The sequence below is a fragment of the Microtus pennsylvanicus genome, chromosome 11 (genome assembly GCF_037038515.1).
Source record: "Microtus pennsylvanicus isolate mMicPen1 chromosome 11, mMicPen1.hap1, whole genome shotgun sequence".
Taxonomy (NCBI): Eukaryota; Metazoa; Chordata; class Mammalia; order Rodentia; family Cricetidae; genus Microtus; species Microtus pennsylvanicus.
This window is the reverse complement of record NC_134589.1, coordinates 51053964-51081883: the sequence shown is the minus strand read 5'-3', so window position 1 is coordinate 51081883 and position 27920 is coordinate 51053964. Positions and strand designations below refer to the sequence as shown.

Below are 27920 nucleotides of genomic sequence, written 5' to 3'. Positions count from 1 at the left end.
TGTCCGTCCGCGCGCGCGCGCCCGCTCGCCCGCCCGTCCGTCCCCCGCCCCTCGCTCCCGCCCCAGCTCGCGCTGCCCGGGCGGGCGCCGGCCGCTGGCGCCGCTACTGCTGCCGCCCCCGGGGCGCGATCCGCCGCCGGCCGCCCGGGGACCCGGCGAGGGGCGGGGGCAGCCCCGAACTGGCCCCGGGTCTCCCCGTCTCCGGTCTCAGGCATCCAGGAAAGTTTGTCCCTTTGCTCTCCGCGGGGAGTCCTGCCGCGACGAGGTGAGAGCCGGTGGGGGGCAGGGAGGGGACGCCCGCGGAGGAATGCACTGGAGGGCGGGGAGCCGGGGTTCCGAGGTCCCGATTGCACGACCCGACCGGGCGGGCTAGGCGCGAGAGCTCGGATCATGTGCTATTTATCCCGCGGAGGCGCAGAGAGGTGCCAGGCCCCGGGCAGCCGTCGGTTGGCTGGTCTGGAGGACTGGGGACTCATGGCCGCCCAGAGCGGACAGCCGGGGGCCTGTTGGAGAACAGCGGGTGGGAAAGGTGCAGGTGACCCGAGACCCTCTTTCGGGTCGGCCGGCCCCACCCCAGCCGCGGCCTTCTCCCCAGTGAGCCCTTAGGGCTGTACTCGCAGACTCTGCACCTACTCTCTTATTTCTTTACTCCTCTGTGTCCTAGCCTTGCCACCCAATTCCCGGTTTTCTTAGCATCGGAGGTGTCACATTGCGTGCCCGTCCTGGTGTCCTTCTTTCCCCTAGTCAGGGTTTTGGGGGTCAGGGCTATTCTTCCTGAGCCAGCCTCTGGTTTTGGCTACTCCCTTCCTGTGGTGGGATAAATCAGCCCCTTCACCCCTCCCCTGCCCTGCCTGGGAAGGCTGGTGAGGTAAGGCCCAACCCAGCACACCAGAAGTTGGAGGTGTTTGGGGACTACAGGTGGGGATGCCGCATCCTTGAACCCTTTCATAAGGCTTCACCCTGCTGTCCGTAGGCGTGGGCTGCTTAGACTCTCCTGACAGGGTGTGGGCACCCGGATCACCCACATTCCTAGGCTGCAGCCTGGCACCTTCCCCAGGCTAGTGAACGCCGGAGCACTACCCCCAGGTTGGGTTTGGGTCCAGTCCGTTTCCTTTTCCCTTTGCTTTCCTTTCAGGAAGCTCCCCTCCCCCCCCACCCTTGCCAGCAGTTCTCCCCTCAAGATACAGGTATTCTGGGTCTCCCTACCGCGGAGTCCTGGGGGTTGATATTATGCATACAGGATGACCCCACCCTCCCCTGCCCATTGTCCTAGATCCTGGGGAGGAAGTACTGGGGGCTGGGCAAGGGGTTTGGGGATCGCAAGGCAGGCCCTGTGGATCCTTGTTCCAGGCTGTACCTCTAGCCTTTGGACCCTCTGACTCAAATATGGGGGTTATCAGCTCTATGTAGGAACACGTCTATCTCTGCCTCTCCCTTCTCCAGGCTCACCTAGAGAAGAATTATAGATTAGGGCTTTATGATTGGAGTTTTTGTCTCATCCTATATCTCCATCAGCTTCCAGTTTGTGCTTTCACCCCAGAACCCTCTCCTACTTTTCAACATCTCTATGTTGCTTCTTCTTTTTCTTCTGCTAGGCTTTCTTTCATAGCCTGACCTCAATCTTGTCTGTTGTCCGATTTGTCTCATTTTCTTGGTGTCTGTAACTTTCTGTCCCTCCTCTTCCCTTCCTGCCACCCTCAGTGTCTCTGCCCATGTGTTCTTCCGTCTGAATCACCCTCTGTCCAATCTGTGTTTCATTCTCTCGCTCCCTCTCCACTAACTGAACTCTCAGTACACTTGTGAGTGACTAGGAATAAAAATATCACTGTCTGTGCCCTTGGATTCACATTGCAGCCACTCCAGAGGGGCGGCTAGCCTTACTTTCCTAACATCTCTGTATCCCCTGCTCCTGAAACACAGAGCCCCAGACAGACCTTTGGAGCTACAGGTGCCTCCTGACTTCTCTTCCCCCACAATCTGGGTTTCCCTTACAGCTGTGCTGGTGTGGCCAGGCCCCAAGAGTAGGATGGGGCTTCCCATACGAGGGCTGGTTGCAGCCAGAACTGATACAGCACCTCTGATCTGGGGCCAGGACACCAGGTAACTCTGGGGTGATGACCCAAGTCTCTACAAACTGGGATCTGGTTTGGGGAGAGAAACAGGAATATTTTCAGAACTGACATTTGGGAGGAAGGCCTGAAGAGCAGGAATAGAGGAGGCCTTGAGGGCATGGGTGGCTAGCTGGGATGAAGTGTGTAGACACGGACTCAAGAAGTCTTGAATTCTCCCAGTGGCTCTGACCACCCTTTTTTTCTGTCCTGCAGCTGAGGAGGGCAGGAGTTTCTGAAGCTATGGCTGGTGCCTCGGTGAAAGTGGCAGTGAGGGTTCGGCCCTTCAATGCCCGTGAGACCAGCCAGGATGCCAAGTGTGTGGTCAGCATGCAGGGCAACACCACCTGTGAGTGAGTCCAGAGGCCTAGCTGGGCATCAGAGGGGCAGGCCAGGCCTACTGGGCTGTCCCGGGAGGAAGGCCATGCTGGGCATAGAGCATGTGCTAGCTGTAAGGGGGGGCAGACTGGCCTTTCAATGTTCCTGTCCCTGGGAGGGGGAATGTTGGCCTGCAGCCTTCCATTGCCCAATCCAGGGAGGCAGCTCAGTGGGGGCGGGTCCTGTGAAGCCAAAATTAGCTTGGGTGGCTGGAGGGGGTGGGGAGTATTAAAGGGAAGAAATGAGTTAGGACAGAGATGGGGAGTGGGATCTTGGATCCTTGGGGCTTATGGGAAAGGGGGCAGAGGTTGAGCATACCTCACCTTGACTTTCCTCTCTGTTTTTTCAGCCATCATCAATCCCAAACAGAGCAAAGATGCCCCCAAAAGCTTCACCTTCGACTATTCTTATTGGTCACATACTTCGGTGAGGCTGTTGGGGCCAGAGGAAGAGCTTAGCCATGGGAGATAATCAGGGATATTGCTGGGAAATAAGGGTATTCAGGGGACTGGACTGGGAGGACAGGTACCTCTGGTTGGAATGAATCATACTCAGGTTGTATTTAGAACCTAGAGGGGCAAAGTGAATCCATCCTGGTAGTTAGGATCAGCAGGGGGATGGATAAGAACCTCAGGGATGTAAGAATGATGGAGTGGGGATGAGGGATACATGGGACCTTTGGGCAGTCACTGAGAGGTCAGGATGCTCAGGCCATAGACACCAAGAACAACCTCATCCAGGACTCCTGTCTTTCTCTGCCTCCCTTTCCCCTAGGTGGAGGATCCACAGTTTGCGTCTCAACAGCAGGTGTATCGAGACATTGGAGAGGAGATGCTGCTGCATGCTTTCGAAGGCTACAATGTGTGCATCTTTGCCTATGGGCAGACGGGGGCTGGGAAGTCCTACACCATGATGGGGCGGCAGGAACCGGGGCAGCAGGGCATTGTGCCTCAGGTACATGCTGGGACCTAACTGGGCAGCCAGGGGAGGAACATCTTCGGTTGCCACAGGGGAAGAAGGATAGGGTTGAAGGTCTGGAGCTGTTTGTGATTGGAAATATAATGGAGTATAAGGCTTGGCTGTATCCTGACACCCAGGGCCCTTCTGAGAGAGAAGCTTTGCGCCCACCAGGACAACAAGGCTCCATGAGAAGAGCCAAGGCGTTAGTATTAGAGGAGCAATGGCTTTACAGCTCACTACTGTTTTATTTTGTCTTATAACTGGTTTCCCCCTTGGATTTCAGTATTAGACGGTGTTAGCTGTAATTGTGAATGACTGAGAGTTGCCCAGAATTCTCTGTGGCTGTGATCTATAGTGGCCTTGTCCGTAGACCAGAACACAGGATACATGGGCTTGCATCCTAGCCTGATGGATACTAGCTTGTAACTCTAAACAAATGTGAACCTTTGAGAGATTGTTTTCGTAACTATAAAATGGTACTGACTCCTGCCTCCGGGCTATAGAAAGGGTCATTTGGGACAAAGTCTGGCCTGGGGTTGGGAGCTGCAGGTATGCCCTGAACAGGAGCTCTGTGTCCCCCTGCAGCTCTGCGAGGACCTCTTCTCTCGTGTTAATGTGAACCAGAACGCTCAGCTTTCCTATTCTGTGGAGGTGAGCCCCAGTCTTGGTGCAGGTAGGCAGGAGACCTAGTACTCCTGGACAAGAATGTAGGAAAACAGTGATTAACACTGGGGTCTGTCTCAAGTCAGCTTAGGACCTATTTCTGACTGTGCTGGTGACTAATGGGACCTTGGGCAGTGATTTCAGCTTGTAGCTCCCGAGTGTGTTCTATGGGATGCTAATGATTAGACCCACCTCCTTGGGTTGGTGAGAGGACCAGGGAGCTAGCATATTCAGCCTTAGCACCATGCTTGCCATGCCTGAGGTTAGTTTCTCCGGCAGCATCGCTAGTGGCTCCCTCACGTCCTGTTTGCTTCTCCCACTTAGGTGAGCTATATGGAGATCTATTGTGAGCGAGTACGAGACCTCTTGAACCCCAAGAGTCGGGGCTCCCTGCGTGTTCGGGAGCACCCTATACTGGGCCCCTATGTGCAAGACCTGTCTAAATTGGCTGTGACTTCCTATGCAGACATTGCCGACCTCATGGACTGTGGAAATAAGGCGCGGTGAGGCAGGCTTACCTGGGGAGGAAGGGAGACAAAAATTGTGAGGGTGGAGGGCAGGGACCTATGACTTTTCCTTTCGATTCCAGAACTGTGGCCGCCACCAACATGAACGAGACCAGCAGCCGTTCCCACGCTGTCTTCACTATTGTCTTCACTCAACGCTCCCATGACCAGCTTACTGGCCTGGATTCGGAAAAGGTAGTGACGTCTTTCAAATGGGGACCTCTCTCAAATGATGTGCTGGAAGGGGCTTGCGCATTCCCTGCCCACCTGGGCTCTGTGGTGCCTCGTCAGGACTTCCACAACCCCCTCTACTGTCCCGCCAGCGTATTATAACCTGTTTGCTCACTTGTCCTTAAAGACTCTCAGGGCAGGGGCAGGGCTCAAGCCCCACTGTGTCCCTTGTCCTGGAACAGAGTGAACCTATAAATATTCGTGGGTGAATAAGTAGCCAGGTCCTCACTCTTGTCTCATTTGTTCTCTTTTGTCTCCCCACCCCGGGTTTCTCTGGCCTTTGCTAAACACCCACATTTCTGCTGGCTGTTCCCCTAATTCCCTTCCCATCCCCTACCCACCCCAGCCATAACCTGCTTCTTTCCTCCAATCCCAGGTCAGTAAGATCAGCTTGGTGGACCTCGCTGGGAGTGAGCGGGCTGACTCCTCAGGGGCCCGGGGTATGCGTCTAAAGGTGAGGGATGGAGGGATGGATGGAAGCCTTGGGGACAATGGAGGGAGGGCGGGTGCTGATCATCCCCTCAGACCTTTGCTGGCAGAGATCTGATTGATAGGAAGGCCTCAATTCCACATTCCTTGTCCTTTTCTAGGAAGGCGCCAACATCAATAAATCCCTGACTACTCTGGGGAAGGTGATATCAGCCCTGGCAGATTTGGTAAGCCCCGAGGGTTGGGAAGAGGAGAGTCTGCGGGAGAAACGGGGAGTGACTCATCGCCTTCCTCTTCTGTCCCTCAGCAATCAAAGAAGCGGAAGTCAGATTTCATCCCTTATAGAGACTCTGTGCTCACCTGGCTGCTCAAGGAGAATTTGGGTGAGGAGTTCCTTCCCTGCCTTTGCTACCCTGTTATCGTCCCCATCTGACAGAACCTCTTGCCATCTACTCCATGTTGTCCCACGGTTCTCCCCCTGACCGAGGGGTCATCCTATAAGGAAGTTTACTATGCTGACATCATGACTACACCCTGCCGAACCAGGGACCTCACTGACCTGTTTACCCCTGACCCCAAATACTGCTGAGTTCATCTCCCTCCCACAGGCCTGTCACTGCTCACAGATACCTGACTTCTCCCTGACTTCACCTTTCCCTGCATTATTGGACTTCATGATTAGCTCACAATTCTCAGCTTTATCTCCCCTCAGACGCTGGCCTCTCAGACCTTGTACTGGGGCTCCCTTGCTTTATAATCCTGTCTGACTTTACTTATTTATTTATTACTTAAATATAGTTAATTAATTAATTAGAGACAGGGACTCATGGATCCCAGGCTGGCCTTGAACTCTGTCCTCTTGCTTCCACTTCCCAGGCCCTGGGGTTCCAGTCATGCAGTATCTCATCCAGTCAAATATGACTTTTCTTAGTCTCCAGCTCATCAGTTACTTTCTCTTCCCCTCCATCCATAGGTGGGAACTCCCGCACAGCAATGATCGCAGCTCTGAGTCCCGCTGACATCAATTACGAGGAGACACTCAGCACCCTCAGGTGGGGTTTCAGCTTTGGTAGCATACCAAAAGTGCCAGGAGCTCAGAGGCTGGTTAGTCGTAAGGGAAGGAGAGCCTCCAGCCGTGTCACAATGTTTGAGATCTGAGCGGGTGAGCAGGAAATGAGTAGACACATAGCAGGGGTCTCCTGGGTCTGCTCTCAGCACTTTTTTCTTTCCTTGCCCAGATATGCAGACCGTACCAAGCAGATCCGGTGCAATGCTGTCATCAATGAGGATCCCAATGCCCGGCTTATCCGAGAGCTGCAGGAGGAGGTGGCACGTTTGCGGGAGCTGCTGATGGCTCAGGGACTCTCAGCCTCTGCTCTAGGAGGTAGGGCTACTGGGGAGGGACAGCCAGGGAGGCCCCTTAGCTCACCTCTCTGCCCTTCTTTGCCTTTGCCCAGTTCTGGGATGTGGGAAGGTCCATTCACTATTAAACCTGTTGTGTTCAGTCATGTGGACACATATCTGGAGAAGGCACTTCCATCTTTTGATATTATGGAGCTGAAACAGACTTAGTTTCTCAGGGAGACTCAAGACAGGCTTCTAGAACGAATAAACGCCAGGTGCAAAGAGTATATATAGCAAGTCACAAAGTTATGGTTCACAGGAAGGTTAGAAGACACTGGGGAATGTGTCCTGGAGAAGGTCTTATAAAATGAGAGGCTCTTTTCTGTTTTTTTTTTTGTTTGTTTGTTTGTTTTCATTTTGGATCTCACTGTATGTAACCTGGACCTTTCTGTTGTTGTTCAACTATTCTCAACCTTCCTAATGCTGTGACCCTTTAATACAGTTCCTCATATTGTGATGACCTCCAACCATAACATTTGTATTTGGTTGCTACTTCATAACTGTAATTTTGCTATTATGAATCTTAATTTAAATATCTGATATGTGACCCCTGTGAGGGTCACAACCCACAGATTGAGAACCACTGTTGTAGCTCCTCCTACCTCAGGCTGCCAAGTGCGTGCTGGTGTGAGCCACTATGCCTTGCTGCCTTTTGTTGTCTTGAGACAAGGTTTCATTCTGTAGTCAAGATTACCATGCACTCAGGCTTCCAAGTGTTAGGATTATAGGCATGTGTCATTATGCCTGGAAACAATGGGGTTTTAATCAACTATAGCTTAATAGTCAACAACAGGATAGTTTGTAGACGTAGCTTCACTGGTAAGAAATTAATATCCATGTGCTCATTTTAGCAGCACATATACTAAAATTGAAATGACAGAGATTAGCATGGCCCTTGCACAAAGATGACACTCAAATTCATGAAGCATTCCGTATTATTTTTTTTTTTTTTTTTTTTTTTGGTTTTTCGAGACAGGGTTTCTCTGTGGTTTTGGAGCCTGTCCTGGAACTAGCTCTTGTAGACCAGGCTGGTCTCGAACTCACAGAGATCCGCCTGCCTCTGCCTCCCGAGTGCTGGGATTAAAGGCGTGCGCCACCACCGCCCGGCTCCGTATTATTTTTTATAAGATAAAATCTTTTTAATGATTTATTTGTTTTTATTTTGTTTTTTATTTTTTTTAAATTTTATTTGACTTTGTTTTATGTGCACCAGTGTGAAGGTATCAGGTTCCCTGGAACTGGAGTTATAGACAGTTATGGGTTGCCATGTGGGTGCTGGGAATTGAACCTAAGTCCTCTGGAAGAGCAACCAGTGCTCTTAACCACTGAGCCACCTCTCCAGCCCTGTGTTCCAATTTTTTATTTTTTAAAAAAGGAATCGCTGTCCATGTGAGTGAGAAGATACGTAATCCATGTTAACTGGATCAGGTTCTCACCCTGTGCCATACTTAAAGTACATCTCACTGAGGAGAGCATGCTGAGGGACGCAGTGGGGAGAATAAGAGTTCTTGGGAAGAGAAGGAAAATAAGGTTAGATAAGTTGTCTTGTAAAGGAAGAGTGTGTGGCATCATATCCCAGGGGCAGAACTAAAAGGGCTAGGCACACACGGTGTGGGGCCTCTTCAGCTCGATACAGCTAATGTATCGATGTATCTGATGGTGGAAAGAATGGGTGGCTTCATCTCATGCAAGAGTGAGGCGCTCCATCCCTGGGTTCTCAGCTGCTCTCATTGTCGCTAAGAAGGGCCACCTTAGATGTCTCCCGCAGTTCTCTGGCCCTTAGCCTTCTGACCAGTTCCATCTTAGCCTCCTTCTTGCTTTTTCCCTTCCAGGTCTGAAGGTGGAAGAGGGGAGTCCTGGAGGTACTCTGCCAGCTGTATCTTCTCCACCCGCCCCAATTTCACCCTCATCTCCTCCTCCACACAATGGGGAGCTGGAGCCTTCATTCTCCCCCAGTGCTGAGCCCCAGATTGGGCCTGAGGAGGCCATGGAGAGGCTACAGGTGGGAAGCGAAGCTGGCACCGGCAAGGGGTGGTGGCCTGGGTAGCGAAGCTGGCACCGGCAAGGGGTGGTGGTCTGGGTGCTGTTCCAACTTTATTTCTCCAAGGCTGAAGTGGAAGAAGGAGCCTCAGGAATATGGTTGTCTCTGTGGTAGGTATTGGTCCAGGACTGTCCTGAACTTGCTTTCTGTCTGTCCTAATGCCCCCAGGAGACGGAGAAGATTATTGCCGAGCTGAATGAGACCTGGGAGGAGAAGCTCCGTAAGACAGAAGCCCTGAGAATGGAGAGGTACGAGGGCCAATGCACAGCCAGCCCATCAGCAGGGAAGGATGGGGCAGCAATGGTAAGGCTGACATTTGCCTCTTCCTTGCTCACAGAGAAGCGCTGCTGGCTGAGATGGGCGTGGCTGTCCGGGAGGATGGTGGCACTGTGGGTGTCTTCTCCCCTAAAAAGGTATGTGAAGGGTTGGGCAGTGAGGCCCAGAGAGCTCTCTGGATGACTGACGGAGAGGGTTGTGTGTGGTATGGTCCTTTGCTTCTGTGCCTGACTCGTCCCTCATCATCATCCCATTCCCCACTTCTCTGCCTCGATTATGTGGCCATCTCTGCCTTCTCCGTCCATCAGATAGTCAGCTAGAGACTTGAGTGCTCGTTAAATGCTGTGGCCAGCTACTGAAGGGTCATTGTTGACAGTCCCTGCCCTCGAGGAACTGCAAAGCTATGCAAAGCCTCGCTCTTTCCATACATGTACACACAAATGGAGTGCACGCAAATGGCTTCTTCGGGGGAGGGGAAGAGGATGGGTGTGCCAGCTACTTGAGAAGTTAACTGAACCAGGTTTGGCGGTGTACACCTTTAATCATAGCACTTATGATTATGTGAGTTCGAGTCCAGCCTGGTATACAAAGCAAGTTCCAGGACAGCCAGGGCTCTGTCACACAGAGACACCCTGTCTCGAACCCCCCCCCCCAAAAAAAATTGACCTTTTATTGCCAATGTTCCTTCTAATTGGGTAGTCTCATGCCAGTTGGTGAATATTTCAAGTGTTAAAATCGGGTTTTGTTTTTTTTTTGGTTTTTCGAGACAGGGTTTCTCTGTGGTTTTGGAGCCTGTCCTGGAACTAGCTCTTGTAGACCAGGCTGGTCTCGAACTCAGAGATCCACCTGCCTCTGCCTCTGCCTCCCGAGTGCTGGGATTAAAGGCGTGCGCCACCACCGCCCGACTTTTTTTTTTTTTTTTAAAGACAAGATTTCTCTGTGTAACAGAGCCCTGGCTGTTCTGAAACTTGCTTTGTAGACCAGGCTGGCTTCAAACTCACAGATATCTCCTGTCTCTGTCTCTCAGGTGCTGGGATTAAAGAAAAGTCCATTTTAAAAGGCTAAATAGGGAGGATGACTGGAAAAGAGATGGAGGAGGAGTAAATGTGACCTTGGTTAGAGATGCTGGAGGGTTGGTCTTCATTGGAAGCATCCATGTGGCCTAGAGATGCAGCAGCTGGGTCGCTCGGGAAGGTAGTTTGCAAAATGGAGCTTGAAAAATGGACAAGACTTAGGTAGAGATGGGTAGGGATAATGTGATGCTAAACAGATAAAGCATGTTAGGCTACATGGGACTTGTTGGTGCCAGACAGATAGTAGCTGTGTGGTAGAGCTTCACTGGAGAGGAAGAAAGCAAAGCAAGAGTTGCCAGGCCCAGGTCAGACAGTGGTGGCGCACACCTTTAATCCTAGCGTTTGGGAGGCAGAGGCAGGCAGATCTCTGAGTTTGAAGTTGTTCTGGTCTACTTAGTAAGTTCCAGAACAGCCAGGGCTACACAGAGAAATCCTGCCTCAAAAATAAATTAATAATTTATTAATTAAATAAATGAATAACATTAACTAATTAAAATATAATTAAAAAGTTGTCAGGCCCACATGGGCACAGAAATAACACTTGAAATATTCACCAACTGGCATGAGACTGCCCAATTAGAAGGAACATTGGCAATAAAAGGTCAGTATAGCTTCCAGATGTGATGGATCATGCCTACAGTCTCAGCACCTGGGAATTGGGGGGGCAGGGGTAGGAGAAGTTCAAGTTCAAGGGCAGCCTGGATTACATAGTGAGTTTAAAGTTAGTTTGAGCTTTATAGTAAGATCCTGTCTCAAATAAAGGCTGGACATGCCTTTAATCCCAGCACTTTGTAAGTTCAAAGCCAGCCTGGTCTATGTAGTGAGTTTCAGTCCAGTCATAGCTCCATAGTGAGACCATGTCTAAGAAGAAAAAGAAGGCTGGAGTTCTAGTCCAGTGTTAGAGTGTTTGCCTGGCATAGTCAAGGCCCAGAAAAGAAGAGAAAGGTAGAGATTGGGGTGTGTGTGTGTGTGTGGCAGGAACGACACAACGACCCACTTACAGCAAAAAACAAGCTAGCACAGCTGACTAGTGTGTGCTGATGGAGGATGGTATGCCAGTTTGAGCCCAGCAGGAACTTCCAGTCCCACCAGGAAACCAGCCTGGCCTGCCTGATGCGTGGTGTAGAGCAGGCTGGGATCAGATGTGCTGCTCTGGCTAGTAAGAGGCTCCGCAAAGAGGTGGTGGGCTGCCACAAAGGGCTTGCTTTTTGGTGAGGTCAAGACTGGCTAGAAAACTCAGCAAGCAGGAATCACTGGGCTTTACGTATCTATTTGTATATACACATAACCTTATTAATTTTTGAGATTTTTTCTGTGTTATGGGGTTTTTGCCTGTATGGATGTCTGTATGTATACCGTGTATATGCTGTGCTCAAAGAGTTCACAACAGGGTGTTGAGTCCCTGCGGGACAGGGTAAGAAGGTTGTGAATAGCCATGTGGGTGCTGGGATCGAACCCTGAAGAGCGGTCAGTGTTAACAGGTTCACTCTTCAGCCCGACCTCATTTCCTCATTCCTTTTATTACATTATTTGTGTGTATGTGCGCACGCATGCGTGGGTGCCATGTGTGGGAAGTCAGAGGACAACTTGCAGGAGCCGAGATTCGCCTTCCACCACATGGGTTCTGGGGATTGAACTTGGATTGTCAGACTTGGCAGCAAGCATCTTTACTTCCTAAGCAAACGTGTTGCTCCTTCCTTACCCCTTAAATTTAAAATGTTTGTTATTGTGTGTGAGCGTGCACAAAATGGGTGTCAGAACCTGCGTGCCATTGTGCTCACGTGGAGGTCAGTGACAGCTTCGTGCGGTTTGTTCTCTGCTTCCACCCTTTATGTGGCTTTTTTTTTTTTTTTTTGCTTTTTTGAGACAGGGTTTCTCTGTGGTTTTGGACCCTGTCCTGGAACTAGCTCTGTAGACCAGGCTGGTCTCGAACTCACAGAGATCCGCCTGCCTCTGCCTCCCAAGTGCTGGGATTAAAGGCGTGCGCCACCACCGCCTGGCTTAGGTGGCATTCTTGTTTGATTTCTGCTGCTGTAATAAAGCACCCTGATCAAAAGCAACACAGGCAAGGGAAGGGTTTAATCAGCCCACAGTTCCAAGTTACAGTTCATCATGCATGCACGAAACGAAAGGACCAGGGGTGGAGGCCAGACATCTCTGTCTTTCTCAATCGCTTTTCCACCCTATTTATTTATTTATTTATTTATTTATTTACTTACTTATTTATTTTTGAGACGGGGCCTCTGGTAACCGTGGAGCTCACTAACTATTTAGACTGTGTGGCCAGACACCCTAAGGACCTACCTGCCTCTGGCATGTGCTGCTGCCATGTTAGAATGGCTAAGCAGCGCAGGCTGGCTTTGTCTTTTTAAAAATTCCTTAATACCTTTATGTGATTATTTTAGATATGTTTCAGATATTTATTTTAGATATTTTTGAGACAGAGAATCAGTTATACTTATAGCTCAAGATTGCCTAGAGGTCAGTATGCAGTCTAGGCTGCTTCATACTCCAACTTACGATAGTCCTCCTTCCTGAGTCTCCCAAGTTCTGGCTTTGTAGACGCTAGCTGCCACACCCAGCTGTGGGCTAAAACTGCTGTCTAGAGACTGGCTGGGCGGCTCAGCAGGTGAAGACACTTGCCCTCCAGCCTGAGGACCTGAGCTTGGGACCCGTGAAGTAGGAGAGAACTGACTGCTGGGGTTTGTCCTCTGACCTTCACATGAGCACGGTGGCCCTAGTGCTCCCTTACATAACTAATAATAGATAGAAATAAAATTTAGATCTGTCACTGAAGTACCCTCTGAAGATGATAACCAAGCCAATTTGTCTCCAAGAGCAACCTGTAAGAAGGCCTATTTTCCTCTTGTTCTCTGTCCCCACCCTTGCTTCCTGTTGTTGTTGGTTTAAGTTTTGTTGTTGTTTTTTTGAGGCATGTTTCATGGACCTCAGGCTGGACTTGAACTTGCTATAGCCCAGGTTGATTTTGAACTCACTGTATAGTTAATGTTGGCTTCAACACCTGGTCCTTCAGCTTCCACCTCCCAAGTGTGACAGATGGAGCCATGTGCCACCATTTTTGGCTTCCCTCATTCTTTCCAATACGCTCTGTGGATCAGACTTTGTCAGTGTGACTGGTGAACAGGAGTCTTAGGATAGTTTGTTTGTACTGTCCTAAGGTGGTGGGGTGGACATTTCTCAAATGTTTAGAAGACAGGAGAGCGGTGAGACTTACTGGCAGAACGGGTTTGGTAGGGCTGGCTATAACATAAATGGTTAGGTAGAGAGTTGGATAAAGCTATAGTTTGTTTTGGATAAAGACTTTTAGAGAAAGCCTCCTTTTGCTGCGACCCCTATTACCAAGCCCAAGGACTTCATAAATCTGATTTTCAAATCTGAACTTCCTTCTCAAGGGCTAACGTCTGTGGGGGGTGGGCAGGACCTACCCTCAGCTGGCTCTAATTGGCTCTTTGCTTATCTGCTTGATATCCTAGGCTTCTAGATAAGGTTTCTTTGAACAAAGAGTTCCTGGGCTGAGCAGAAATTGAAAAGCACTGCCCCAAATCATGTTCCCTCTCCCTAGGGATAGATCCCTTTCAGCTTCAGGGCCCATCAGTGTCTGCCAGGCCCAGCACAGGTCTGACACTGTAGTGTAGGAAGGCGACGTGCGTGTCCCTCGAGGCAGTTCTGGCAGCAGCGGTTTTGAGATGCCTAGGGAGAAGCAGACAGGTGTTCTGGATGCAGTCCTGAGCTCGCACTGCAGAAGGATCCCAGAGAAATCGCATGTTTTCCCTCTGTGCTTCTGCCAAACTGTTTCGTTGTGGAACCTCTTCCTTCTACATGTCAGAGCCTTCCTCGTTCCCCAAGACGTACTGCCTTTCCCACAGCACGGCTTCTCCAAAGCTGTGAGCTCCCCTAGTTGCCATTTTTGTTCCTTGCCTGTGAGTTGCTGCAGAATAGGTGCAAGGGTCAGCTCCCTGGGAACAAACCAATGAGCAAATAATCCAGGCAAGGGTGTGGGAAAGTCAACAGTTCCTATGAGGCACTCGTCCCCACTGCCTCCCTGCTTTTTTAGAGACAGGGCCTCTCTGGAGTTTTAGATGGCCTGGAAGTTACTGTATAGACCAGGCTGGCCTCCAGCTCAGATATCCTTGTGTCTTCCTCCTGAGTGCTGGGAGGCATGCTCATGCCCAGGTCATTCTTTGCATTTGTAATGAGTGGTGTTTCCACACCAATTCTTGCCTCCCCAAGTTGGCTCCGATTTCCGGACAGGATAGTCAGCCATGACTGCGTCTGACTCACTCCTGTCCCACCTAGAACCTCCCTAAGGTGAATTAGAAGCTGGTAGCATGGAGGCTTCCTTGTTTGGAGGGCTTAGGAAAGCTTCCTGGAAGTGGCATTTGAGACAGACCCAGAAGGACATGTAGTTAATGACTTTAGCAGGTGGGAGTGTGTGGGTGGAGATGGTAACATAGGTTGTGCTGGGCGTGGGGACCTGACTGGGGTAGCAGCTTCCTCAGCCATTGGGGTGCAAAAGGCCTGATCTGGAGTGTTCAGCGGTACACTGGGCAGGAGCACAGAGTTGGGGGGAAAGCCCTCAAAACTTGGATGTGTGGGATGGGACTCTGATATGGAGGAGGCCCAGGGAAGCCAGAATATAACACAGGGCTTGAGTCAAATGGGAGCCAACCGAGAGGTCTCTGGGTAAACAGACATGACGTCCAGTAGTGTGGATGGGAGGCCAGAAACCCCTAATGCCATGCAGGTCTGAGGAGGGATGGTACGGGGGTGTGGGCCCAGGCAGGAGCCACAGGGAAGGGTCTCTTACTAGAGGGTAGCATGTGGCTCAGAGGAGAATAGAGGGAGCAAGTGCAGTGTGCTATCCAGTTGCACACTCCTGGAGGGCAGGGGTGACAGGACAAAGGCAGGGAGTGGGTTGCATTTCCAGCACAAAGCAGCATGGCAATCAGCCAGCTGTTTAGGGCAGATTTTTATACTGAGATAGCCAGAAGCCAAGAAACCCTTGGGTGGTTTTGGTCTGGGAGGCTGTGGGCAGGGACGGTTGTAGGAGTCAGTGATCCTGGCCTTAGGTGAGTAGGCTCTAGGGTAGATAAAGAGTCTGCTGCAGGAAACACATTTTCTTGTTTATAGACAAGGCCATGCTATGTACCTCAGCCTGTCCTGGAACATGTAACCCTCTGCCTCTGCTGGGATTAAAGGCATGGGCCACTCACGACTCTTGTTTGATTTTAAAATGGAAAGTGACACTTGGTTTTTAAATTATTAAGAGCAATCTGTGTTCTTGGAAATTCAAGGTGTAATGGAAGGTGGGAATGCCAGTCTTCTGACCTAGCCCCTCCTCTTTCTCTCTGGAAGTTGCAAGGTAGATTTTGTGGGAAGAAGTGATGGGACTGGGGAATAGAAAGGACACAAGGAGAATGGTGGTGTAGGTAGAATCCAAGGCTTCTAGTCAGGGAGTCTGTGTTGCTGAGGCACCTACAAGGAGACAGGCTTCAAGATGGCTTACTGACTGGGGGTTGGGGTAGGTGGTGAGGACAGCTTTTTCAGCCTGATTTTGAGAAGATGCTTGTGTGAGAGCTGGGAACCAGAGATGTTCCTTAGGGCATGAGGGAGGGTGGAGAGCCTCCCTCCCCTCCTCCCGAGTGAGAGCAGCATGAGCAGCGGGCAGTACCAAAACCAGAGAGATGTCTGCTTTGCTCCCTTCTTCTCTGTGGCCACTCGCGCTGGTTGCTATGAGCCTTTGTCCCTGACCACTTCTTCCTCTCTACCCACAGACTCCCCATCTGGTAAATCTGAACGAGGACCCCTTGATGTCTGAGTGTCTGCTCTACCACATCAAAGATGGCGTCACCAGGTAAATGCACTTAGTAGTGTCCAGGATGGCCTCCCCTCCAGGGGGTGACGGCAGGACTGACACATTGATTGCTGTGATTCTCTTTCTGGTGGCCTGGAGGTACTCCAGATCTTGAACAGCTGCCTCCCTGGGGGCTCTTTTAGTTTCCTTTTCTTCTCAAAGATTTTATTTTTATTTATATGTGTGTGTCTGTTAGTGAATGCCATGTGCGCAGGTGTGCCCACGAGACCTACAGAGGGCATTGGCTCCCTGGAGCTGGTGTTGTGGGTGGCTGTGAGCTGACTGACATAGGTGCTGGGAACCAAACTTAGGGCCTCTGTAGGAGAAGTACATGCTCTTTCTTACCCACTGAGCCATCTCTCCACTCCCACCCCCTCTCTGAGGCAGGGTCTTGCTCACGCCTGAGCCCCAGATACTGAGATCACAGGTGTGCACGCCCGCCTGCTTCCCATCCTGACAAACCACTGAGGGCCCTGATCAGCAACCAGTCTTCAGTTTCGTGAAGGGCTGGTGCTTCTTGGCACCATGATGGGGATGGCTCCTGGGGGAAGAGCACTTACTCCGGCAGAACTGATGAGAAGCAGACTGCTTCCGTAGCCCCAACACCATTCCTTGGCAGTCCTGTTGAGACCTTGGGGGAAAGAGAAAAGGGGAGCCAATGCCCACATTGTCGGCTCCATACTTGGGCCAGGTGGTTGGAGAGCTGCTGCTAACCAAACCCCAGGGCTCAGCGTCTCCTCTATAGTTAAAGGCATAAGGATGCCCATTCACACCAGGCTGGTATTTCCCCCTTGCTGCATAGTGTGCAGATGTAGGACATGGTCTTAAGGATCAGGGATGCATGGGCTCGAATCCAGCGTCACGATTGCTTAGCTGCATGATCTTGGCAAGTTCCCCTCCCTGAACCCTTGCCTGTGGAATGAGAATGGCACTGACTTGCTGAGTTGGATGAGCTGGTGGTACACGGGAGGCACTTGGCAAATGCTGAACAAGCTTAGAAAATGTTGGCCGTTGCACCCCCAGGGTTGGCCAGGTCGATGTGGACATCAAGTTGACTGGACAGTTCATCCGGGAGCAACACTGTCTGTTCCGAAGCATCCCCCAGCCTGATGGAGAAGGTAATGGCTGAGAGATGAGAGTGGAGTGGCTAACGTAGAAAGGGGGGTCTTGTGTTCCACACATAGAGTCCTGAGCCCAGTACTGGGAAGGGAGCCATACAAAGGAGGGGTGCAGCGTGCAGGTGGAGGGCTGGCTCTGCTTGACTGGGGAGCAGCTGGAGTCCTGAGACACAAGTAACACATTGCTGTGCACCCCAGAGGGCTGGGGGATGAGGACACAGATGGACTGCTCTCCTTGATTCTCCCCCTCCCCAGAGAGCAATGTGTTTGGAGCCTATATTTGTTTCCATGGGAAACCTGAATTTGTCTCTGTGGGAAATGGGCTGATGCAGCTATGTTGACAAAGGTTTCTGAGAACTAAAGGACCTAGGTGTCTCTGTGGTTCCAAAGCTTTTGGGAATGTTAGCCCCTAATATAACTGTAAAGTTTTTAAGAATCACAGGCCTTTAACCCCACATTCGGGGAAGCAGAGGCACTTCTGTGAGTTTGAGGCTAGCCACATCTACATCACAAGTTCCAGGACAGTCAGGGCTACAAAGAGAGACCCTGTCTGAAAAAACAAAAAAACAAAAAAGAATCCCAGGTTCTGAGGTTGATAGTTTGTTTGGCATAACAACACAACATTGTGCAATGTGGAGTGTTTGTTTTACGCTGTTGGGGATTGAACCTGGGCTTCAGTTACGTGCCTGCTGGGCCCTGTGCACTCCCAGTGAGTCCTTCGCTCCAGTGCATTTTCTCTTTGCTTTGGGTTCTCTCTTTGTAGGTCAGATTGACCTCAAACTCTTAATCCTATTCCCTCAGCCTCCTAAAGACAGGTTCCATACCTGACTTCCCGCACTCATGTGTGAGTATGTATGTGGGAATGTGCATGTGTGTGCGTGTGGTGTGTTCATATTGAGGCCAGAAATCGACATCATTTGTCCTCCTTAATCATTTTCCATCTTTTTTTTTTTTTTGAGACGGGGTTTCTCAGTGAGCCTACAAGCTCGCTGGGTGGCCAGTGGGCCCCAGAGCCACCTTCTGCACTTTCCCCAGCTCTCTTGCTCCATCATCACAGCCAGCTCTTACATAGGTACTGGGGATGCAAGCTCAGGTCCACATGCTTGTGCAGGAGGCACTGAGAACAAGCCAGACCTGTGCACTTGCCTGGAGTCACAGCTACATGAGAGACAGAGGCAAGAGGCTTACTGGAGCCCCGGAGTTTGGTGCCAGCCTAGGCAGTGTGTAGAAACTGTGTTTAAAAAGAAAGGAGGAGGAGGAAGAAAAAAAACCTATCACGTGGCTTACAGCTCAGGTTTAAGACACTCGGTTTCAGTTTGGTTCAGGGTCAGCAGATTGACGCAGTTACACTGGTCTAGTTCAGGTCCCCAGTGGTGAACAAGTGCTTCCTGCGTTTAGGGCTGAAAGCCGTTGAATCAGTTCAGATCAGTGAGTTACTGCCAAGTTCCTGTTCTGTGGTTATCTCAGGCCATAGGCTTGGGAAGGGAGAAATTAAAGTATGTGAGGCCTTGTGAGGTGAGCCCATATTACAGGAGTGCATAGCGTGTCGGAGGAGGTGACAGGCATAGCATGTTCAAGACTGTTAGATAAATCCCAGTGGAAACTGGCCAGTGTGTCTGTGCCCCCGAGGTAGACTGTGAAGGTTTAGTTCATCAGAGCTGTGGTTCTTATGAGACAGGCAGAGAAGATGCAGGCACCAGGGACCTGCACTCACGGTTATTTGCAGACTGTCAGTTTTCCTCCTTGAATTGTCTACATGTGACATGGCAGAGGCTCTCCCATGAGGTCGTTTGCCCTAGAGAACAGCAGAATTGGATCCCAGCACAGAGTTATGGTTTCAGGGGCTGTGCCCTTAGCTGCTGGATTCCCATGGGTTCAGGAACTGGGAGAGAGGCCGGGAATGTAGGTGCGGTGGTAGAGTGCTGTGTAGTGCGTGAGTTTCAGGGCTGCACACCATGCCTGAGATCCCAGCACCCAGGGGTGGGAGGTGGGCGTGTGCGGAGAGCAGAAAACCAGGAGTCCGGGGCCATCCTTCCCTGTCTCAGGAAAGAGGAGCAGAGTCTGCCCTGACTGAGAAGTCACCTCCCATGGTCCCATTGTCTTTCCGTAACACCACACCTGTTCCCATTCTTTGGAGAAATCTTTAGATTATCTGCTTTTAAAAAATGTTAGGGGCTGGAGAGATGCCTCAGTGGTTAAGCTCTTCCAGAGGACTGGGTTCCATTCCCAGCACCCACATGGCAGCTCACAACTGTCTGTGACTCCAGTTCCAAGGAGCCTGACACCCATGGAAAACACCAATGCACATAAAATAAAAATAAATAAATTAAGAAAAAATTGTTAGAACTGGGCAATGGTGGTGCACACCTTTAATCTCAGCATTTGAGACGTAGAGGCAGGGGGATCTCTGTGAGTTCAAGGCCAGCCTGGTCTACAGAGTGAGTTCCCGGCCAGCTAGGGCTACATAAACTCTCGAGCGACCCCACCTCCAAAAAAAGTTTTGGATTATCCTGTTTAAATATTATAGTGTGTGTGTGTGTGTGTGTGTGTGTGTGTGTGTTTGTGTGCGTGCACACGCACTTATGTGTCAGGCGCGGCAGCAGATGCCTGCCCGTGATGAGTCATCTCACTGGCCTGAGATTCCCCTATTGACCATATCTGCCTTACCAGCCAGAATAAGGTCTGTGAGAGCAGCAATTTGGACTTCTATCTTTTTTACCTGACATGTAGTAGGAACATAATGTTTGGGAAATGAATGTTTATGTATTGGGGCACAGTGGGAAGTAAAAGTAAGATAGGCTGCCCCCAACCCCGTGTCTGCTGCTCTTAGACAGGCAGTGATGCCCTTTGGTGTGTCTTTCCCAGTCTCCCTCTGCCCATTGACATCTAAGTGACCCACCATGCATCAGCTGGGAATTTCCACCCTCACGGAAATTCTGTCCTTAAGCTGGACTTCGTGCTGGCTCAACCCTCCCTCTGCATCAGTAGTAGACCAGCAGTCTGTTTCTCTGTGTGATGTTATAGTTGATCCCTGTTTTCATGTTTTTTGATTACTTTTAGTGTAACTAATAAAATAAACCAATTTGGACTGAGAGTGAGGCTTGGTAGCATATACCTTTAATCTCTTGGAATTAAACTCATTTTTGGAGGCCAGCCTGGTCTACAGAGCACATTCCAGGATGGCCAGAGCTGTTACACAGAGAAACCCTGTCTCGAAAAACCAAATAAATAAAAAGTCATGTTTGCATATTATGATTATTATATTTTCATCTACTCTGAACAAAGACTTCATTGTTCCAATCTATAGAATCCCTAAAATTAGGTAATTTGCTGACTGTCTCTGGCTCAGCAGTCAGATACTGATACTGGGTCTTTGGAACTTGTGGGTTCTCCAGTGAAAATAGAGTACCCCTTTTTTTGGTTTGTTGAGACAGGGTCTCTCTGTGTAGCCCTGGCTATTCTAGAACTCTCTCTGTAGACCAGGTTGGCCTCAAACTCCGAATCCACCTGCCTCTGCCTCCTGAGTACAGGAACTAAAGGTGTGCGACCCCACCGCCTGGCTTGTTTTTGAAGCAGGGTCGTACTATGCAGCCCAGGCTGAGCGCAGACTCACTGTGAAGTGCAGGCTAGCTAACCTCACACTTTGACCCTCAGCCTCCTAATAATGGGGATTCAGATGTGTGGCATCATGTCTGGCTAGAGTTAACTTTATTTTAGCCTATAATGCCTGTGACTTGAGAGGATTAATCCTATGGCAGCCATTTGTAAGACGCATCAGGCAGCGTGCCTACTAGAGGCATCCAGGCCTGGCTAGGATAATGTTAACGAGGCGAGCAGGCATGGACACATGGAAGGCAGAGTGATGGGGCCTCTGTCCAGTCGACTGTGGGTAAAGAATCTTCTGAGAATGATAATTTCTAAGCTGTGGTTAGGAAGCATGGTGGTGGGTCAGTCGGAGCCACTGCAGAGGCTTCTGGGAGTCGTAGTAGGGTCTCTAACCCTTCTTCTGCTCTTCTTTTCCTGTGCTGCCTGCCACCAGAGGGGCTGTGGCACCCCTGCAGGTACTGGGGGCAGAACTGGTGGTGCATGCGTGCTTTGGGGGCGAGACGAGGTGGGAATCTGACCAGAGTGCAGCTTTCTGTGATGCTAATCTTTTCCTTTCCTTTCCTCCTCCTCGCAGTGATGGTCACGTTGGAGCCTTGCGAAGGAGCTGAGACATATGTCAATGGGAAGCTTGTGACGGAGCCGCTGGTGCTGAAGTCAGGTAGAAGACACGTCGCAGAGGCTGGGGACATAGCTCAGAGGTAGAGCGCTTGCCTAGCATGCGCAAGGCCCTGGGTTCAGTTCCCGGTACCATACACACACACAAAAGAGATGTGTTGCAGACTACAGGTCTGGGACATGGCCTTTGTAGAAGGTGCTAGGGCAAGGCTTTCTGGGATAGTTGGGGAAGTCCATGGACATAGGAAGGAGCCTACAGCACAGACTAAGGGGGGGGGGATGTCTTGGTCCTCTTGCTTCGCTGGGGACAGGGGAAGAGGGTACCTTCTCCTCCAGCAGCTCACCTAGGTACACAGGTGCTTCCGAAGGTGTGTTGACTCCGACTGCTCCTGGCTTTAGTGATAGTAGGACTGAGGGTGTCAGGTCTCCTGGAATCAAGGGCAAGATCTCTGTGCTTGGACCGGGGGATGGTTTGCTGCGGTGGGTGAGCAAGTCTACTTCCCCTCTGCTCATTTACAGGAAACAGGATTGTAATGGGCAAGAACCACGTATTCCGCTTCAATCACCCGGAGCAAGCCCGGCTCGAGCGAGAACGAGGGGTTCCCCCACCTGCAGGACCTCCCTCTGAGCCTGTGGATTGGAACTTTGCTCAGAAGGAGCTGCTGGAGCAACAAGGCATAGATATCAAGCTGGAGATGGAGAAGAGGTGTGAGGGAATCCCCCACGAGTCTCTCTAAGCCATGGGACCCCAGCATCCTGCTGTTGGTGATACCCACCAATGTAGCTCCAGAGACCCTCATAGCTTCTTCCCTTTGTCTGACCCCAGGCTGCAGGACCTGGAGAATCAATACCGGAAAGAAAAGGAAGAGGCTGATCTTCTGCTGGAGCAGCAGCGGCTGGTGAGGGGCAAGTTGGGGTACAACAGGGTAGCCTGGAAAAGGGCTAGTGGGGGCACAGCAGGGTGGACAGAGCCTGGAGTGGGCAGGTAGGGGCACAGCAGGGTAGGTGGGGGCACAGCAGGGTAGGTGGGGGCACAGCAGGGAGGACAGAGCCTGGAGTGGGCAGGTGGGGGCACAGCAGGGTAGGTGAGGGCACAGCAGGGTGGACAGAGCCTGGAGTGGGCAGGTGGGGCACAGCAGGGTGGACAGAGCCTGGAGTGGGCAGGTGGGGCACAGCAGGGTGGACAGCCTGGAGTGGGCAGGTGGGGGCACAGCAGGGTGGACGGAGCCTGGAGTGGGAAGGTGGGCAGATGAACAACCTCCTAGCTTTGCTCTTGGTAAGTAGGTGGCATCTAGGAGGAAAAGTTAGGAGAGAAATGTGAACTAGAAGAAAACATTGCCATGTACAGGGAAGTAACATTCAGTTGATGAGGTTCCCTAGACTCCTGTGACCCTGGGCCCCTTCAGATCACTTCCAAGTACCATTATTCATGTAAGATTGTTGCTTAAATGGACTTTTAAGTCTCTAACCTCATCCTGAGAGTAATACATAGTCATTTGCTGCGTAATGACAGTGCTGTCAATGACAGACCACGTATACAGGGGTGGTCCCATGAGATCATATCAACAAATAATGTGTAGCTGCCTTGATGTGTGTCAGTGCGGTCTGTGGTGCTCACACAACGATAAAATCACTTTAGGACACAGTTCTCAGAACACATCTCTGTATTAAGTGACACGACCATATATATGCACAAAACGCCAGTCTCAATTAACTGCTGCCCTTACTTGGGCTTGCCAGCTGCTGTGTAAGTGGTTAACCCATCAGACATAGCTTTGCTGTCCACATCTGTCCCTGCAATACACACAGTTCCTAAGACGCAGAAAGGGTCTTGAGTCCAGGTATACTAATGTGGTGTCTTCGTGTCTTTGGGACAAGGGTGGTCTCTGAGGTGTCCTTAGCTCTCTTCCTCTCTTCTCTCTGGCCCACCCCAGTATGCAGACTCCGACAGTGGGGAAGATTCTGACAAGCGCTCTTGTGAGGAGAGCTGGCGGCTGATTTCCTCCTTGCGGGAGCAGCTGCCCCCTACCACAGTCCAGACCATTGTCAAGCGCTGTGGCCTGCCTAGCAGCGGCAAGCGCAGGGCCCCTCGCAGAGTTTATCAGATCCCTCAGCGGCGGCGCCTTCAGGGCAAAGACCCCCGATGGGCCACCATGGCTGACCTGAAGATGCAAGCTGTCAAGGAGATATGCTACGAGGTGGCCCTGGCCGACTTCCGTCATGGACGAGCAGAAATTGAGGCCCTGGCTGCCCTCAAGATGAGGGAGCTGTGTCGTACCTACGGCAAGCCTGAGGGCCCTGGTGATGCCTGGAGAGCGGTGGCCAGGGATGTGTGGGATACTGTGGGTGAAGAAGAAGGAGGTGGCGGTGGTGGAGGTGCCGGTGAGGAAGGAGCCCGTGGGGCAGAGGTGGAAGACCTCCGGGCTCACATTGACAAGCTGACAGGAATTCTGCAGGAAGTGAAGCTACAGAACAGCAGCAAGGACCGTGAGCTGCAGGCCCTGCGGGACCGGATGCTGCGCATGGAGAGGGTCATCCCCCTGACTCAGGTAGAAAAACCTGTTGGCCACTTCTTTCTTCCCCCTCCTTCAGCTCTTGCTGGCCTTTTAGGATCCTGCAGCTTCCCTCTCACATCCTAGCCTTCCTGTGTCTTTTGAGGAGACTTACTGAAGTCTGGTAATAGGTTTTGCTTTTTGATAGTTTATGAATCACATGCTTCCCAATCTCCAGAATGATGATAGTAAAAATAGATTCTCCATGGGCTGGAGAGATGACTCAGTCAGTAGAGCTGCTGCTCCAGAGGACCAGAGTTCGCTTCCCAGCAAGACATGGCAGCTCCTAGTTGTTTGGAACGCCATTCTCCTCTTCTGGTCTGCAGTCACTATATACACACTATATACTATACATTATACACACAATGCATAAATAAATGAAATAGATTACGCAGCCTTCAGTTGGTAAATGTTTGCCACTTACACATGAGGATCTGAGTTCGGTCCCCAGAACCCGCATAAAGAAGTCCTGGTGCTATAGTCAAGGAGTGGAGATAGATCCTGCTGGCCTTCTGCCTGGTCTACTCCATGAGTTCTAGGGCAGTAAAGGACCTTGTCTCTAAAAACAATGTAGACACCCGAGGAGGGTATCCAGTTATCCCCCAGCCCACACACAACACTCGCACCCGCGCACGAGCACAATACTCATACACCTGCACAAATGCACACACACAGTACGGATTCTGGGCTGGGTAGGCTTGACGTGTGCCTACAATCCCAGCACTTGGGAGGCAGACACAGGAGGATCAGAAGTTCAAGACCAGCCTGAGCCACAACTCAAAAAAACAGAAGTACCGATTGTGATATCCGCCACCCTGCATTCCTAATCTGTGTCTTTGATGATCTGTAGTTTATAAGCTCCCAAGGTGTTTCTGAATTACAGCGTGTTTGAGAACCTCTAATGGAGAGCACACAGTGTTACTGGAAGCCTGTTCTTATGCGTGCATGTAACTGGCCTCCCCTGATCGCTCTGGTCATCTCTTCCTCCTTTGCATGTATCCATCCAACCTACACACATTTGAGTGTCACTGTAGTGTGACAGAGGTGGTAGCGTGCTGGTCACTGAGGTTAGGAAAGAGCTTTCTCTGCTCTTTCCAGCCCCCTTCTAAGGGACACCACAGACGGTTGAAGTTACGGCTTGAGGTTACCAAAGATGTCCTCTCTGTGTGGCTTCTAGCCCTGTCCCCTCACCTGCTCCACTCCAGCCCCTCCAGCTTGTTGGGCATGCTCATATCTCAAGGCCTTTGCACCAGCTGATCTGTTTTCCTCGCTGGTTTTCTCTCAGCAGCCATACTGCTTGCTTCTCACTTCCTGTAGGCCTTGACTAAAGTATCGACTTCTTGGTGGATTCAGTGTGGCTGCCCTTCACTGGCTTGCTGTCCTCCTCTGTCCCGTTCTCCCTGCGGAAGTGGAGCTCATCCAGTCCTTACAGCAGTCTGTAGCAAGTGCTGTTACCGCTGGCGTCTTTCTACAGATGGGGCTGCTGGTGAAGACAGACCACACAGCTGAGAGGTGGCAGAGGGATTGAGCTCCAGCCATTGTCCTAGCTTCATTCACCTCAAGCAGTGCTCTAGACCCCGTCCGGGCCCTCTAGGTTCTTCTGGGCACATCTTGACTCCACATGCCCTGCGGTCTCCGCTCTCATCACACGTCTTCTCTTATTCCCTTTCCCAGGATCTTGAAGATGATAACGAAGAACCCAGTATGGTCTCCTGGGCACCACCAGAAGGGTCAGAGGCAGGAGAGGAGGCAGTGCCCAATGACCGCTCACCAGCTGTCCGGCCCACCTCCCCACCCCTGTCCAGCTGGGAACGGGTGTCGAGGCTGATGGAAGAGGATCCTGCCTTCCGTCGTGGCCGCCTTCGCTGGCTCAAGCAGGAGCAGCTGCGGCTGCAGGGACTGCAGGGCTCTGGGGGCCGGGGTGGGGGACTGCGCAGGCCTCCAGCCCGCTTTGTGCCCCCCCATGACTGCAAGCTGCGCTTCCCCTTCAAAAGCAACCCTCAGCACAGGGAGTCCTGGCCAGGAGTGGGGAGTGGAGAGGTCCCAGCTCCCCAACCCCCTGAAGAAGTCACTGCCCCCCCAGCTCCCCCTGCCCGCAGACCTCCAAGTCCCCGAAGGTCCCACCGTCCTCGCAGGAATTCCCTAGATGGAGGGAGCCGATCTCGGGGAGGGGGTTCTGCACAGCCAGAGCCCCAGCACTTTCAGCCCAAAAAGCACAACTTTTACCCCCAGCAGCCCCAACCTTACCCAGCCCAGCGGCCAGGGCCCCGCTACCCACCATACACTACCCCTCCACGAATGAGACGGCAGCGCTCAGCCCCTGACCTCAAAGAGAGTGGAGCAGCTGTATGAGTCCCTCGTGCTGGGCTGACGGCCTGCCTAGTGGGCCCTCACTAGGAAGAAGGTGCCCGAGATGCTGCTTCCCTAAGAAGCCCTGGGGCAAAGAGACCAGAAAGCAGAGAGCAAGAAAGAGAAGGTCCGAGTAGGTGATAGAGGATGCTGAGTGACCGAGCTGGAGGCTGAGGGAAGGAAGAGGGTGTGGAGTTGGCCAGGAGCAAACCAAAGTAAAGGAAGAGCCATAGGAAGTCGCCTTGGGGCCACCCGTTGCAAGGGGTGGGGGGGAGGTCCCCACAAACGCTGCTATGGGCGGGTGGGTGGGCTGGGGTCTGCATAGCCAGTGTTTGACTTTCTTTCTGAGTGGGTGCAAAGGGGAGAGAACCAGGAGTGTGGTGGGTTCTCCTCCCCGGCTCTTGTCTGTCCGTCCGTCTGTCCGTCTGTGGTGGGTTTCTGTTTCCAGGGAGGTGTGGTGGAATCCTAAGTCATTCCCTTCCCCTTCCAGGCCTCCTGCTATATTTAGGGGACCTGTCTGGTTTGGCTGGAGTCCCACGAGAATGCGGGACCTCTTAATAAAGGCTAGCAAACAGGGAGCTTGTGACTGGCGGGGTTTTAGTAGAGGTACAGGTTGGATGAGTAAAATGCATCGTTTACTGTGTTGTCTCATCATTTCTACATGTGCGTTTCCGTGCCGTCACCACCCTGAGCAGGCAGAGGCTGCCATCCTGGTCCCTCTCTTCAGGGTACATAGTCTGTTCTTCATTTTTGTTTACCCTGGGCCTCGGCCCGGCCGGATAGTTTCAGTGTCATGACAAAGGAGGAGGGATGTGAGGGGAGAAGGGGGTCTCTCAGCCTGTCAGTGCCAACGCCGAGGATTTGGGGTTCTCGCCTCACTTGTCTGAAAGGTCTCCCAAGTTCCCCTTTTCTCTGGGTGGTGAGTGTTGATCAGACTCCTCGCCTATTGTGTGTTCATTTTGGTTGTGTTACCTGTGTTCAGCAGGACCACATTCCCCCCAGAGCAGTTTAAGATTCACTTTCTAAGCCAGGAGTTGTTTGTGGCGCACACTTGTTTGTTTTTTGAAACAGGGTTTCTTTTGTGTATCTCTAGCTGTCCTAGAACTCGCTCTAACCTCGAACTCAGAGGTCCGCCTGCCTCTGCCTCCTTGAGTGCTGGGATTAAAGGCGTGTGCCACCACTGCCCGGCCTATGGTGCACACTTTTAACCCCTGAAAAAGCAAGCAGATATCTGAGTTTGGGGTCAACCTGGTCTACAGGGTAAATTCCAGGACAGCCAGGGCTACACAGAGAAACCCTGTCTCAAAACAATCACTTTCTAGCTAGATGGGTGTTGTATTGTCCTGTAATTTCAGCATTGGGGTGCTGAGGACAGAATTGTCACAGGCTTAAGGCCAGCCTAGACTATGCAGGACTCTAGTTTGGTTTTTCGAGACAGGGTTTCTCTGTAGCTTTGGGGCCTTTCCTGGAACTAGCTCTTGTAGACTAGGCTGGTCTTGAACTCACAGAGATCCGCCTGTCTCTGCCTCTCAAGTGCCAAGTGCTGGGATTAAAGGCGTGTACCACCACCGCCCTAGGACTCTGTTTTAAATTATCATCCTCCCCAGGGGAAAAAAAACAACCCAGAACTGTTAAAACTTTTAAAATAATTTAAATTATGTGCGAGGACGGGTTTGTGTATGAGTGCAATGCCTGTGGAGGACAGGAGAGTATGTCAGATTGCTGGAACTGGACTC

At 51.4% G+C, this 27920-nt stretch overlaps 1 protein-coding gene and 1 non-coding gene across 3 annotated transcripts; both read left to right on the top strand.

The window, feature by feature from the left end:
* The first annotated feature begins 54 nt into the window (after window positions 1-54).
* Window positions 55-26823, top strand: Kif1c (kinesin family member 1C). 2 transcript variants are annotated; one of them, XM_075991852.1, is made up of 23 exons: window positions 55-265; window positions 1995-2100; window positions 2325-2457; window positions 2836-2912; window positions 3261-3440; window positions 4032-4097; window positions 4434-4612; window positions 4699-4810; window positions 5223-5300; window positions 5437-5502; window positions 5583-5658; window positions 6249-6327; window positions 6514-6659; window positions 8512-8681; window positions 8889-8968; window positions 9058-9133; window positions 15865-15944; window positions 16968-17062; window positions 21243-21326; window positions 21803-21989; window positions 22110-22182; window positions 23218-23832; window positions 25510-26823. In XM_075991852.1, the coding sequence occupies exons 3-23, from the start codon at window positions 2352-2354 to the stop codon at window positions 26185-26187; spliced, it is 3303 nt and encodes a 1100-aa protein (XP_075847967.1). In that variant the 5' UTR covers window positions 55-265; window positions 1995-2100; window positions 2325-2351; the 3' UTR covers window positions 26188-26823. The 2 variants fall into 2 exon arrangements, with proteins under 2 accessions (XP_075847967.1, XP_075847968.1); XM_075991853.1 differs by having other exon boundaries at window positions 1921-2100.
* On the top strand, window positions 7518-7619 carry LOC142832003 (U6 spliceosomal RNA). Its single transcript, XR_012907102.1, has one exon. It is a non-coding gene; the product is annotated as a U6 spliceosomal RNA (small nuclear RNA).
* Window positions 26824-27920: the final 1097 nt, after the last annotated feature.

Coding starts and splice junctions, on each gene's coding strand:
- Kif1c (XM_075991852.1), top strand. CDS start 2,352: ATGGCTGGTGCCTCGGTGAAAGTGGCAGTGAGGGTTCGGCCCTTCAAT. Junction 4,098..4,433: donor AGCTTTCCTATTCTGTGGAG/GTGAGCCCCAGT, acceptor TCTCCCACTTAG/GTGAGCTATATGGAGATCTA. Junction 8,682..8,888: donor AGGCCATGGAGAGGCTACAG/GTGGGAAGCGAA, acceptor TAATGCCCCCAG/GAGACGGAGAAGATTATTGC.